The 12,883-nt window shown below is 44.2% G+C and overlaps 1 protein-coding gene across 1 annotated transcript in view; it reads left to right on the top strand.

The window, feature by feature from the left end:
• Positions 1 to 9,549, top strand: part of igf2bp1 (insulin-like growth factor 2 mRNA binding protein 1) — a 44,921-nt gene extending 35,372 nt beyond the window's left edge. Inside the window, exons 4-15 of the mRNA XM_070922526.1 lie at positions 2,379 to 2,430; positions 3,977 to 4,040; positions 5,408 to 5,701; positions 6,198 to 6,332; positions 6,460 to 6,582; positions 6,760 to 6,895; positions 6,986 to 7,096; positions 7,776 to 7,892; positions 8,116 to 8,190; positions 8,315 to 8,446; positions 8,615 to 8,728; positions 9,394 to 9,549. Of these exons, the coding sequence (XP_070778627.1) occupies positions 2,379 to 2,430; positions 3,977 to 4,040; positions 5,408 to 5,701; positions 6,198 to 6,332; positions 6,460 to 6,582; positions 6,760 to 6,895; positions 6,986 to 7,096; positions 7,776 to 7,892; positions 8,116 to 8,190; positions 8,315 to 8,446; positions 8,615 to 8,728; positions 9,394 to 9,549 (1,509 nt within the window). The remainder of the gene's footprint in view (positions 1 to 2,378; positions 2,431 to 3,976; positions 4,041 to 5,407; positions 5,702 to 6,197; positions 6,333 to 6,459; positions 6,583 to 6,759; positions 6,896 to 6,985; positions 7,097 to 7,775; positions 7,893 to 8,115; positions 8,191 to 8,314; positions 8,447 to 8,614; positions 8,729 to 9,393) is intronic.
• The last annotated feature ends 3,334 nt before the right edge of the window (positions 9,550 to 12,883 follow it).

Genomic DNA, 12,883 nt, shown 5'->3' on the forward strand with positions numbered 1-12,883 from the left:
CAGTGATGATTGACACCTCAGCTTGGATGTCTAATACCAACCACAGGAACATTAAACCAGCCACAGTGCGGAAGGCCGAATGTTGCAGGGTGAACTTGACGCACGAGGCATGTTTATATATATATATGAACTCTATAACATGACACACGATGAGCTACAGCCAGTGTGATGTGTCTCTAATTAAAGATATAACAAAAACGAAACTCAAGTCATACCTGCTGTTTTAGGCTTACAGCTCTTTCTACTTTCAATTGAGTATTATAACACAGACACAAGTTATGAGGATACAGGGTCCCAATCTGTACTTTTTAAACTCCAAAATGCACGGATATTCATTTGTTATTCATGTACATAATCAGAGTTTGACTAGCAAATGAAAATAGCCGATCCAAAGTGGAACCCATGCACCGGTTTTCTTGCTTTGTTTGCAGACACGATTGACCTTTAGTAACATTTTAATACACATTGTGTTGTGTCGTCTTAGGACTTCAGGACTCAAGAGCTGCGATCAAAGTTCAAACAAGACTATCGCAGAGTTTTAATGAACTAAACACATTTAGAAATATGTTTGTTTAATTTTTTTTTTTTTTAAAGCAAAATTAAATGATGTCCCAACATGGTCCAGAGAGAATGTAGGTGCTCCGTGGCAGGCGCAGACGACAATGTTCAAACTATTGTAATGTCTCCAAATTAGACTGTAAAAGTTGTACAAGTGCTTTGAACAAACACATGCTATATTAAAAAAACAACAACAACAAAAAAACCCCGATACTTCTTCCTTGGATAAAACTATAAGACGCCTCTGTCTCCCTGTTTTTTTTTTTTTTTTTTTATCCTCCCACTTGCTCCTAGAGTATCTCTGCTGAATCTGTTGGCTCCACTTTAATCTGTCGATTCATCAAACAAGATTGAGTGCAGAAGATGGGAATGTGGGAGGATCAATAGGCTCCATGCATGTGGTGTGTGTGTGTGTGTGTGTGTGTAGCTGTGTGTATGCCTGTGTGCGCCGGGTTATTGTTTTTGTGAGGGTGTGGCACACTGCCTGCCTCCTCTGGCAAGCAAGTGACTGTGGGAGTGGCTGGCTATGTGTGTGTGTGTGTGTGTGCGCCAGTTGAATATGTGCCAGATCCTCTCCCTCATCCTCCTCCCGTCCCTCCGCTGCTCTGATCCTGTGGTGTGTGTGTGTCCACACGAGGGCGACGTCTCTCCGCAAGTGCCGTGATGAATGCCATTTACATGCTTCTGAGCGGCAGTGAGGGTCGGGTGTCACGGCATCCCGACGATAAATGAATAATCCTGGAAGACACAAGGGATGGCACTGAGCAGGGACATAGGAAACACTCTTTACTTAAAAATAAAAGCATGTTGGATTAAGTAGGGGAAGCAGGGAGGCGGTAATATGATTAGGAATGAAATACAAATGAATTCAACATCTACATGTGTAGATGCTAAATTCATGATCAAAACACCAACCTTTTTTTTTTTTAAAGCAAAATGAAAAAAAGTCTCATTTGCTCAACAAAATGTTTGTGGAATTACACCTTTAATCTGCGTTTTAAGCATTCGCTGTGTTTACATCCAATACAACAAACAGGCGCCAGACTGGACGAGCCTCCTGTCGTGCGTAATGATAATATATAAGCAGTGGCCTCTTTTTAAAATTGGAATCTGCCTGTCGGTAATCAGCCATGTTCTACAGCTAAACTGGAGAAACCAGAGACTGTATTTGTCCAGCTGCTACGAGTTACATTTTGGACTAAAAGCTCCAATGAATTTCTTAAAAATACTGCAGAGGTCTCTGAAGTTGGTTAAGAGTCGACCCCAGATGTCATGTTTTGGAGTCACTGTACGAAATACCATTGATCATGATGAATAATGTGTCTGAAGAAATAGTTAAAGACTATATACCAGCAGCAGGGTTTTTTTTCCTTTTTTCCTGCTCCAGTTTAGTTTTCTTTGTGTCTCCATATCAGTTAATTCCCAATTATTTCACCCCTATTCATATACTCATACTGCACGTAATGGAGATATTAAATTTTTGCCAGCTTAACATGTGAAATTGCTGGCGGAGACATTAGGGATTTCACACAAATAAAATTGACTCCAAAATTAAAATCACATGTGTGTTTGCAGAATTCCATTATTCCGAGTACAGCTTGTTAGAGAACGGCCTATAAGGCAGATGTAGGTTGTAATTTCCTAATTTTGTATTTGTGTCTTGCCAGTGCTTGTTTTGCACCCATCCAGTTGGATCAACTGAACTATGTTGCCAAGCTCACGTGTCTTTCCTCGTTCCTTTTTAGGGTGTATTCTGAAATGTTCTGTCTTTCCCACATGACCTGACGCTGTCCTTTCCTTCCTCTGTGTGTGTGTGTCAGGTGCTGGATGGTCTGTTGGCCCAGTGTGGAACCGTAGAGAACTGTGAACAAGGTAAGACTTCTGAGCTTTGCTGTCGTTTAACTTCAAGCCTATCTGCTATTTGCTCTGGTTTGTGTCCCCCCCCCCCGACTTCTGCCATATATGGCCCATTTTGTTTCGTATGAAAAGTTGGTAATAGGAACAGTACAAGCGAGGAAAGAGCTCAAGAGCATTCCCATTCATGGCATATTGTGGTTAGATGTGGTGCTGTGCTGGCCCCAAGTGGTAGCGGGGTGCTAACTGCATTCCTGTCCCAGTGAAGAGGAGCTGACTCTGGCAGTAGACTGACAGCAGCTGACACCAGTCAGTTTAAGTCACAACCCACACCATGTGCTTTAAGCAGTAGTTGAAAGGATGATGGCCGACGTGGTGGAGGACCACCCTCTCTCACCCCAGCGTCACTTGGCATTTGCAACTGTGTCTCCGTCTCAACAGCTCTGTAATGTGTAGGAATAATGCAGTAGCCGTTTAAAAGGAAAACACCTCCATAGATCTATTAGAACGTCACAGAATGTGACAGATAGGAATAACGCCAAAACGTTGAAATGAGTCTCATGTCTGATAGTGCTCGGGCAGACGGGACTGTGAAAACTACCAAATGTAAACCCAAAATGTTCCAGGATGTTACAGGCCTGTTTTATTGGAAGTATTTTAACGTCTTCATTTATTTACCGGTTTACATCCCTTTGTCAAAAGGCCAAGAATCGATCGCTCAGCTCTAAAGTGGAAATGGCAAAAACACAAAGGCCCCTTGCGCTTCTGCAGCTTAGTGCTGAACAGGTCCTCAAAAAGGAGTAGAAGACCCCACACATTTCATTTTATGACTACTTTGCGCTGATGCCCTCGCGAATGCTTTGGAGATTGCCTGTATGTAAAAGAGACAGTTTTCAATTCTTTTCTTACATTATTATATCTTGTATTTTTACATCGTTTCATGTGTGTGAATGGATTTTTCTGTGTATTTTGAATAGAGTTGAATTGGACACTAAGGTGCAAAGAAAAAAACCAAACAAACATGGAGAACCAAAGGCTTTGCTTTTGCTGGTCCAAAGCTAGTACTCAATGATAAAGCCAAGCTTTGAGCCTGTAGACCTACCTCAGGACAAAAAAAAAACGTATACTTCCATTGATCCAGAAACTCATAGTCATCAATCACACTCATGGCCGTGAGCAATAACACAATTAATAATGAATTAAACACTTAAACGTACTGGGTTTGAAACTAAAGCAGTTTCTGATGACACAAGCACAGTCTTACTGTGGTATTGTCCTACTGCTAGAAGGGGACCTGGACCATAGTTCTGATTTCACTCTGATGTGTTTGATGCGTCACGTTCCGTACAGAGAAGATTTGTTTTTGGGGCAAAAGGAGGCAAATCAGCATCTGAGTCAATGTGAGGGTGAGGGAACAGCCCACTTTGTGATTTTAGTTTGATACAGCTTGGGTTTTCATGCAATCCATCTGCCAAAGAAGTCAGAGAACCATTAATAAACCAACGCTGTATTTAAGAGTCTGTCTTTTTTCCTCTCTCTCTCTCTCTCTCTCTCTCTCTCTCAGTGAACACAGACAGTGAGACTGCAGTGGTTAATGTCACATATGCATCCCGGGAGCATGCCAGGCAGTAAGTTCCTCCATCCTTTGAATATCCTGTTAAATATCGTCTCTGTCTTTTACTGTCCTCTCTCTAAAAGTCACTGTTTTCCCATTGTTTTTTATATATACATATATATATATATATATATATATATACATTTGTTCTTGGTGCCATTTGATATTTTACAGAATGCTTTAGTGTGTCAGAGATATATTTGTGTATTTATTCTTATTAAATTGTGGCTTTTTTTTGTGGCAATTTTAAACTTCATGAGACCTGTGCAGATACTCTAAAGAAGCTTTTTCAAAAGGCACAATCAAATAACGAAAGTTCCAATATAATATTATAGATGCATAGACTTGGAATTTATAGAAGTCAAGAAAATCTCAATTGTGTTCTACGCTCCACTTGTGACATCTAGTGGTCATTTAAATGAACTACAAGGTGAAACTTGAGCTTTTGCTTGGGAGTCTCAACTCATGGCTTTATAATAGTGGAGGAAGTATTGCGATCTCTTTCTTTACCACACTATGAAAATATTCTATCACAAGTAACTGTCCTGCATTCAAAATGTTTCAAAACTAAAAGTAGGAGAACAAAAGAAAGAAAAGAACAAGCGTGCAAAAGAAACGCAGTAAACGCAAGTAAAAGTACTTATTAGGCAACAAAATGCTCCCTATCGGAGTGTTATATTCTATTATTGCATTATTATTGCTGATGCATGAAGGTGTTGGCAGCATTTGAATGTTTAATCTATAGCAATGCCTCATATTTTATCAGCTGATTATATGTTTGGTATATAAAAACATTTGCTCTTCAAAGTAATTAGTTGCTATAGCTGTCAGATAAATGTTGTGGAGAAAAAAATGACAATATTTAATTTTAGTCTAGAGCAGTAGTAGGACAAAGTAGCAAAGAAGTCGTTTAAACTCTAAGCGGGAAAAAAATGAAGCCTTCAAAGAGAATAACGCTGTACCAACAGTGAAACATGGAGGAGGTGCACCAATGTTTTTGGGTTGCTCTGGCACTTGGTGCCTTGAATCTCGGCGTGACTGGTTCAAAAGGAAACGCTAGACTCCAGATCTAAATCCCATTGAACACCTGTGGAGAGATCTGAAAAGCAGCAGTTGGAAGAAGGCACCCTTCAAATCTGAGAGAACTGGGGCAGTTTGCAAAAGAGGAGTGGGCCAAAGTGCCAGTAGAGAGGTGTAGGAATCTCATTGAAGTCTATAGGAAGCGCTTGACTGCAGTTAGCTTCTCCAAAGGCTGTGCTGCCTACCAAATATTAAATCTAGGGTGTCAATAATTTTGTCGACGCCATTTCTGTTTCATTTATGAATTAAAAGGATGTGTTAAGTTCTGAATCAAACACAAAGTTACGGTACTGTTAACAGAGCCATCCAGAAGCTGAACGGGTACCAGTTCGAGAACAACGCCCTGCGCGTCTCCTACATCCCAGATGAGAACTCCGAGCTGGAGGGAGGCCAGCGGGGGCCTGATAACGGCCGGCGCCCTGGCTACGGGCCCCGAGGCGGCCCCCGCGGTGGGTCCCCGAGCTCTGGGATGCCCTCCAAACCTCCGCACGCCGACATCCCCCTGAGACTGCTGGTACCCACGCAGTACGTCGGAGCCATCATCGGCAAGGAGGGGGCCACCATTCGCAACATCACCAAGCAGACGCAGAGCAAGTGAGTGCCCTCTTTATCTGTGTGTACATGCGTAGTCCCATAGATACTGTTGTTCTCTGAGTCTCTGAGTCTGTGTTACCTTCTGCCCTCCTCTCAGTTGACTGAGAAACAGCATTGAGAATATGCACAAACGGAAGTAAAAGCTTACAAACTCGATTTTTGAACTCGCACAGTTTGCCACATAACCTGCGACACTAATCGTTTGATGGCTTAGTCTGCGCCAGTCGCCCCAGTGGCCCAGCCAGTTTCAACTCATTTATTCATCATCAGCTCCTTAAAGGCTCAATATTGTGAGCACAAAGTATTGCCCTAAAAACAGAACTAGCCCACCGGGATTTCTGCCTCACACACAGTCTTCCGATACATCCATACATTGCTTCTGTGTTTCATTTGAATGACTCCGTCCAACCCTGTTACCATGATAACGCCTGAATCCAGGGATTACGGAACCTCGTAACTTATTAAAAGAGATTCTGATCTCTTTCTGCTGCCGCAGGATTGACGTTCACCGCAAGGAGAACGCGGGCGCTGCCGAGAAGCCGATCAGCATCCACTCCACCCCCGAGGGCTGCTCGGCTGCCTGCCGCATGATCCTGGACATCATGCACCAGGAGGCCAAAGACACCAAGACGTAGGTTTTTACACGATGATCCAACAGGGCGCATTCACATGAGGCAACATAACGTAATCCCGGACGGCTGCCCTAACGAAGGTTCTTTCTAGCAGTGGCGTATTTTGAATATTTCTCCTGTTTACAGTGCTGACGAGGTTCCTCTAAAGATTCTGGCTCACAACAACTTTGTTGGGCGCCTGATCGGGAAGGAGGGACGCAACCTGAAAAAAGTTGAACAGGACACGGACACCAAGATCACCATCTCCCCGTAAGACACACACACACACACACACATGTTGACATCATTTTGGTGGTGCTTTATGGGATTCAACGGATACACATTTCAAGATACTCAAAGAAGCTTCATAGCAGCTGATCACCGGGGGGTGATCTATGATCAGCTCTATATATGCATCAGTAACCACTCCCCTTGTAATGTGTGCAGCCTTCAGGACCTGACACTGTACAATCCAGAGAGAACCATCACAGTCAAAGGCGCTATTGAAGCTTGCTGTCTGGCCGAGGTGGAGGTCATGAAGAAGGTCAGAGAGGCCTATGAGAACGACATTGCTGCTATGAATGTGAGTCTCAACGCACGCGCACACACACACACACACACACACACACACGCTTTTAAACCTCCTGATGTTTATTGCCATTCTTCTCTGCAGCAACAGACCCACCTGATCCCGGGGCTCAACCTGGGTGCTCTGGGCCTCTTCCCCTCCTCCTCCAACATGCCTCCACCCCCGCCTGGAAATGCGTCCGCTGGTTGCTTTGGAGTAAGAACACCTTCTTCCTACTTTCTCTAATGCACAGATTCTGTCCTTTGAAGCGTCATAACTCCCATGTGTCTACTTCATTTGAAGGTGTGGTGGGTTGAGAGAAATTCTGGAGTGGGCAAAATAAAGACTCAAAAATGTGCAGTGCCCAAACTCAAATGAATTGTTTTCCCCCCACTTTTTCTTGTTCCTTGATTAGAAACTAAAACCGCTATCCCTCCTATCTGTCATTTTTTACATCTCAGTTTTATTGAGTGAATTTTGACCAGTTACTCTTTATTCTGAAAAGCCCAGATGTATTGATGATGCCATCTAGAGACAAATGGAATATCAGTGGGTCAATCCACAAAAAGTGTATATAGTTTTGTAATGTTTAGGGCAGCCCAATGTACATTTAGTTTGCGGTTGATTCTCCATTTCCACTTGGATCAAATTAAGATATTATTTAGCTGTAATGCTGGCTGGCATTTATTTTATAAAATGACGCCTACCCTTATTGACAAACCCAGAATCGATGAATATTCAAATACTGTAACTTGAACTGCTGACTTCTAAAAGAAAAACATGTTTGTTTTTTTTGACTGGAGGGAAACACTGACTAAAGTCCCAGTGACAATACATTAGTCCCATCATAGATATCCGGTTTATGTAATCACATTTTTCCGTCGGGTGTTTTCAGGCTCCAGAGCAGGAGACGGTCCATGTATACATCCCAGCGCAGGCAGTGGGAGCCATCATTGGAAAGAAAGGACAGCACATCAAACAGCTGAGCCGCTTTGCTGGGGCCTCCATCAAGGTCTGTACCGCTACGAAATGATCAGACGTTGCTACACGTTGATCGGGGAAATGTATCACAATGATTTCCACAGGGACTTATCACAATTCAAACTCAAAATTGATTCTCTTAAGTATCCTCTTACTGTCCATTGTGTACCCCCCCCCCCCCCCCACACACACACACTTCTGAAACCAAACATGCACCCTTGAAGGTCAGTGATGTATGTCTCGTTTTCCTGCAGATCGCCCCAGCCGAAACACCAGACTCTAAAATGAGGATGGTGATTGTGACAGGACCCCCTGAGGCTCAGTTTAAGGTAAACTCTTAACAAGACATTGCCAGCAGATAAATATTAATCCCATTTATTTTGCATAGCATCTTAAACCGCTGTCGAGGCGATGTTAAAATGGATTATTAACCTCTTTGTCTCCCTCCTGCAGGCTCAGGGCAGAATCTATGGCAAACTGAAGGAGGAGAACTTCTTCGGGCCAAAGGAGGAGGTCAAACTGGAGACCCACATCAAGATGGCCGCTGCCGCTGCAGGAAGGGTCATTGGCAAGGGAGGCAAGACGGTAAGCCACCTGAACCTTACCTTCAGTCTCTGCTTGCATGGCATGTGTCGGGTTCCAGCAGCAAGAATCGCGTCTTTAACACACCTCCGCCTTTTTGCCGTCAAACCTACAGCGTTCTGCCATAAGGTCATTATTTTCTCTTAAAGTAAGCAACATTTGTGTCTCCAGGTGAATGAGCTGCAGAACCTTACAGCAGCTGAGGTGGTGGTCCCCAGGGAACAGACACCTGATGAAAACGACCAGGTCATCGTCAAGATCAATGGACATTTCTACGCCAGCCAGGTACTCCTGCTACTCTGTGATGTAAACAATGTAAAATACAGTTTTATGGTTTTGTCATACTTACAGGCTATATTCGCTATGCTAGCCATATACAGCTAATCTGTAAAAACCACTTCCTTCTCTATGGTACTTGATAGCTTAATTTCCTTGTCTACAAAACTGACTTGTGGTGTACATGTGTCAATTCTGGGCCTCGTTCTTTTCTCTATTTACATGCTTCCCCTTTGTCACATAATTAGTCGGCATAGAGTATTATTACATTTTTATGCAGATGATACTCAATTATATCTTCCTGTCAACCACACTTCTACTGATTTTCTCCAACTTGAACTTGGATTTATTTTTTCTTGGCCACTTGTAACAAGCTGAACAAGCACAGAGTTGATATGGTTGTCAGTAGCTTATTTACGCATCCAACAGACACAGAGCAACATTAGCATTCCCTCTGAGTCCTGTGTCTTTCCGCCTGTCAAGTCCAATATTCACTCTCCTTTAAGTTCTAGTTTGGTCTCCACCAACTCCAATAAAATCTGGCTCTTAAGCTGCTATGTTCACTAGCTAGTTGCTAACTTTGTGAGATGACGGGTATATTTTTACTCACAGATCCTGACTAGTGCAGCTTTCAATTTGCCACAAACCATTCTCATCTCTTGTCTGTCCTCCAGTTGGCTCAAAGGAAGATCCGGGACATCCTGACCCAGGTCAAACAGCCACAGAAAGGCGGGATGGGCATGGGTTCCGGCCCTAGCCCCCAGGGCTTCACAGAGATGGGCAGCCCCACGCAGGGACTGACTCAGGAACACCAGCCGCGCAGGAAGTGAGGGCCCCCGCACCCTCCTTATTTGCCGTGGGCCCCACCCCACCCCCCAGCCTGACGGACAGACAGACAGACAAATGCACGGACGGATAGACGGACGGACGGACAGATACAGGAGAGCGACACATGGACCCAGCGATAGACAGGGAGAGATATAAAGAGGGAGGCAGTACGCCCGATAGCCAGAGAGAAAGATCGGCGTTTAGCGAGAAAGACAGAAGTTGAATCAAATCAAAAGATGAAATGAATAAAAAAAAGAGGATTAAGGTAAAAAGAAACTTGAGAACAGAAACCAGATGCCAGGCCAGAAGAGAGACTGATTGAGGATGGAGGGATGAAGGAAAGGAGGGATGGAGAGAGGGAGGGGCGGTGTCCTCCTAGTGTGCCTTTTTATTGGGCTGCAGCCAGCTCCTCATCTGCTGCAGCTTTAACGGATCCCGCGTCAGACAGGTTTAAACAATATGGCCGACATTACTCTCCTTGTAAGGATGGAGCCTTACTGTTGTTGTTTACACCTGTCCACATGGGTTCAGATCTACGGGGCGGACAGATCTGTGTTTCCTCAGACACACTAGAAGGGGTCCGTCTGTTCCTCTGGTGCCCCCTACAGACCTCTCCAGCCATCTGCAGTCAGTCCTATATTTTAAGGGTGGTTTTTTTAAACATAGAGATATATGTATAGAAATGTTTTATTCAGAGCTATTATTGATAGAATGCAGTGAGGCAGAGCCGGGAGAGGGAGCAGGGAAACTGCTGCAGCGGCACAGGGCGGGTAGGTCACGGGTCTGGCGTTAGCTCCACCCATCCCTAACCTCCTAGCCAATGAGAGTCTAGAAGAGGGGCCGCAGATGTTAACACTGCTCTTTAAAGACCTCTCCGAATAGCGGAGAGTTTAGAAGAAGAAGAAAAAAGGAAAAAAATGGAGGAAATATGAGGTTGTAAATATATAATCTTCATGTATATGTTAAGAAATGCTGTGTCTGGCCGCCTTGCCTTTTTTAAAAAAAAAAAAAACCCAAAAGGGGGTCTTCTGTGTATTTCCCAGTCCCTTGCTCATGATGTGTAGCATAATGTAGCCTACAACAAGGCCGGGGGCTGGGGAGGCACTGAGCTCCCCCTTTCCACGTTTAGCCGAGTGGCGGAAGGCGCAGCAAGAGACAGTAAGGGGAGCGGAGGTCGCAGCGGGTCCTGCAGTTCTATTGCAGTGACTTAGCTCACACGTGAAATCATTTATAAAACAACTTCATAAAAAAACAAAACAGCCAGCAGCTATGCTAGCTGGCTAGCGGCCCGCACCTTAAACGGCATATTTTATATATATTATATATATATGATATGTGAGTTAGCCCGGCCCCTCCGGTGAATGTATTGAAGGCAGCGAGTCAGGTGTGAGGTTTTGCTACACCTGCACGAATAAGTCCTGCAATGACAGACAGACAAGGTGTGTCTGAGACTTTCTGCTCATTGTCTTCTTCTTCCAGCGCTGGACGCTCAAGGCTAGTCTTTGACAGGATGGCTTTCTCCTCAGAGGAGCTGGGGGGAGGTGGGGTGGGGTCCATAAGACCGACCATCCCTGCATTAAAGCCTTCTTTGTCGTGGCCTCTAATGCTTCAAAATAAATATGCTCAAGACTGGCCTTGGCTGAGCGCAGGAAACCAAAAAATAAAAAGGCGAAGTCTTCCAAAGCTCCTTGCCTTGAGCTCAGAGACGGTAAAATCTGACTGAAGGGGAGCGGCTTCCTCGTTCTCTCTCCCAATCTGCCAAAGGCCTGTGGGCGGAGCCTCCAGACCCTGCCTGCATATGATAATGAGGGGGCGGGGTCTACGCCTGGACGCTCCCGCCAAGATTAAGAAAAGATTAGAGAAGAAATGAAAAAGAAAAAAAAACCTACCTCAGGGTAAAGTTACCTCAGTATTCCTAACTTTTTTTTGCTTGCTGGTGTTTTATATAAGAAGAAAAAAAAAAGAAAAGAAGAGCTGATAGTCCTGAATATTTTTTATTTTTTTAAAGAAAAAAAAGTATTTTTTTTTAGGTATTGTCTTGTTGCTTTGGTTATTTTTTTCTGTTTTTTTTTTTTTTTTTGGGTGTGATGATGGTTGAATGAGCTCAGGATGACGAGAAGGCTGTGTTGTTTTTTTTTGGTTTTGTTTTGTTCCAAAGCAGAGAGATAAAAATGCTGATCTCGAGAGGAAATGGGTCAGTGCCATTTTGCCTTTTTTTTTTTTAGGTGAGGAAACAAGCCCTCTGTCTTCCTGAAGTGTGATTGGAGCAGCCGTTGTCTGAAACGGAATATTGGCCAATGGGGAGTAGTGTTAACTCGAGAGGGGGGTGGGGGATGGGGGGGTCCTAACGTGCACACTGGTGACTGGACACGCCACTGGGTTGATGCTGATGATTCTTACTGTCTTACTGTGCGCCCCGAACGGACCTCCCTCTCCTGCCTTATTGTGATGACATCATCATGAAGCGCCAAACATTATGAGAGGGCTTTAAAGTGTTCAAGAGGTTAAGCCCCCCCCCCCCCACACACACACACACACACCTCCCCACCCTCCACAAAGAAGGCACGCGAGAGTGAGCCCGATCTCACCCTTGTCTTTCTTTACCTTTCTCACCTGGAGGTTTGGGAACTTGGTCAGATCAGAGTTGTGCTGTCCATCTACAGCCTAACTGTACATGGAGACGGGAGAGGGCATCCTACCTACACACACACACACACACACACACACACACACCTGAACTAGCTCTGACTTCTCTGAATGTGAATATTTATTACCTGTGCACTGACCACGACACCTCAGATGCTCCCTGTTGGCTACATGTGCGCTTGGTGTGTGTATGTGTGCGAATGCAGGTAATGCGCGTGTGTGTTTGTGTTCGCCGGTTTTAAATGTTCATTTTTCCTTTTTTGTTTTTTTTTTGTTTTCGTCAGGGGGTGTGGTTGTGGGTGAAACTTTAAGAAAAGCAGAAAAAAAAAAGTAGGACGAGAACCTATGGGCCCCTCCGCCTGTGTTCCAGCTGACCGCGGAGGGATACATCCAAGAACCTTTTGAAGAAAAAAAAATGGGAGCAAAAAAAAAACAAACAAAAAAAACGACATTAACACAGCTGAGTAATAGATTAAAAACCTGTACATATATTTCAACAACAATAACAACAAAAAAGGTGATCACGATACTTTTTTTGTATTTTTGGAGAAAAAAAAAGCATAAAGATATCAGAATGTGGGAGGGGGCGATTGCGCCAAGTCACCAGAGGGGCACTGCCAGACAGCTCACAGCCTTTTTCAATGTCTTAACCTGCGCACGGCGACGCCCATCGCCAGTCTCCATGTCGGC

The sequence above is a fragment of the Enoplosus armatus genome, chromosome 17 (genome assembly GCF_043641665.1).
Source record: "Enoplosus armatus isolate fEnoArm2 chromosome 17, fEnoArm2.hap1, whole genome shotgun sequence".
Lineage (NCBI taxonomy): Eukaryota > Metazoa > Chordata > Actinopteri > Centrarchiformes > Enoplosidae > Enoplosus > Enoplosus armatus.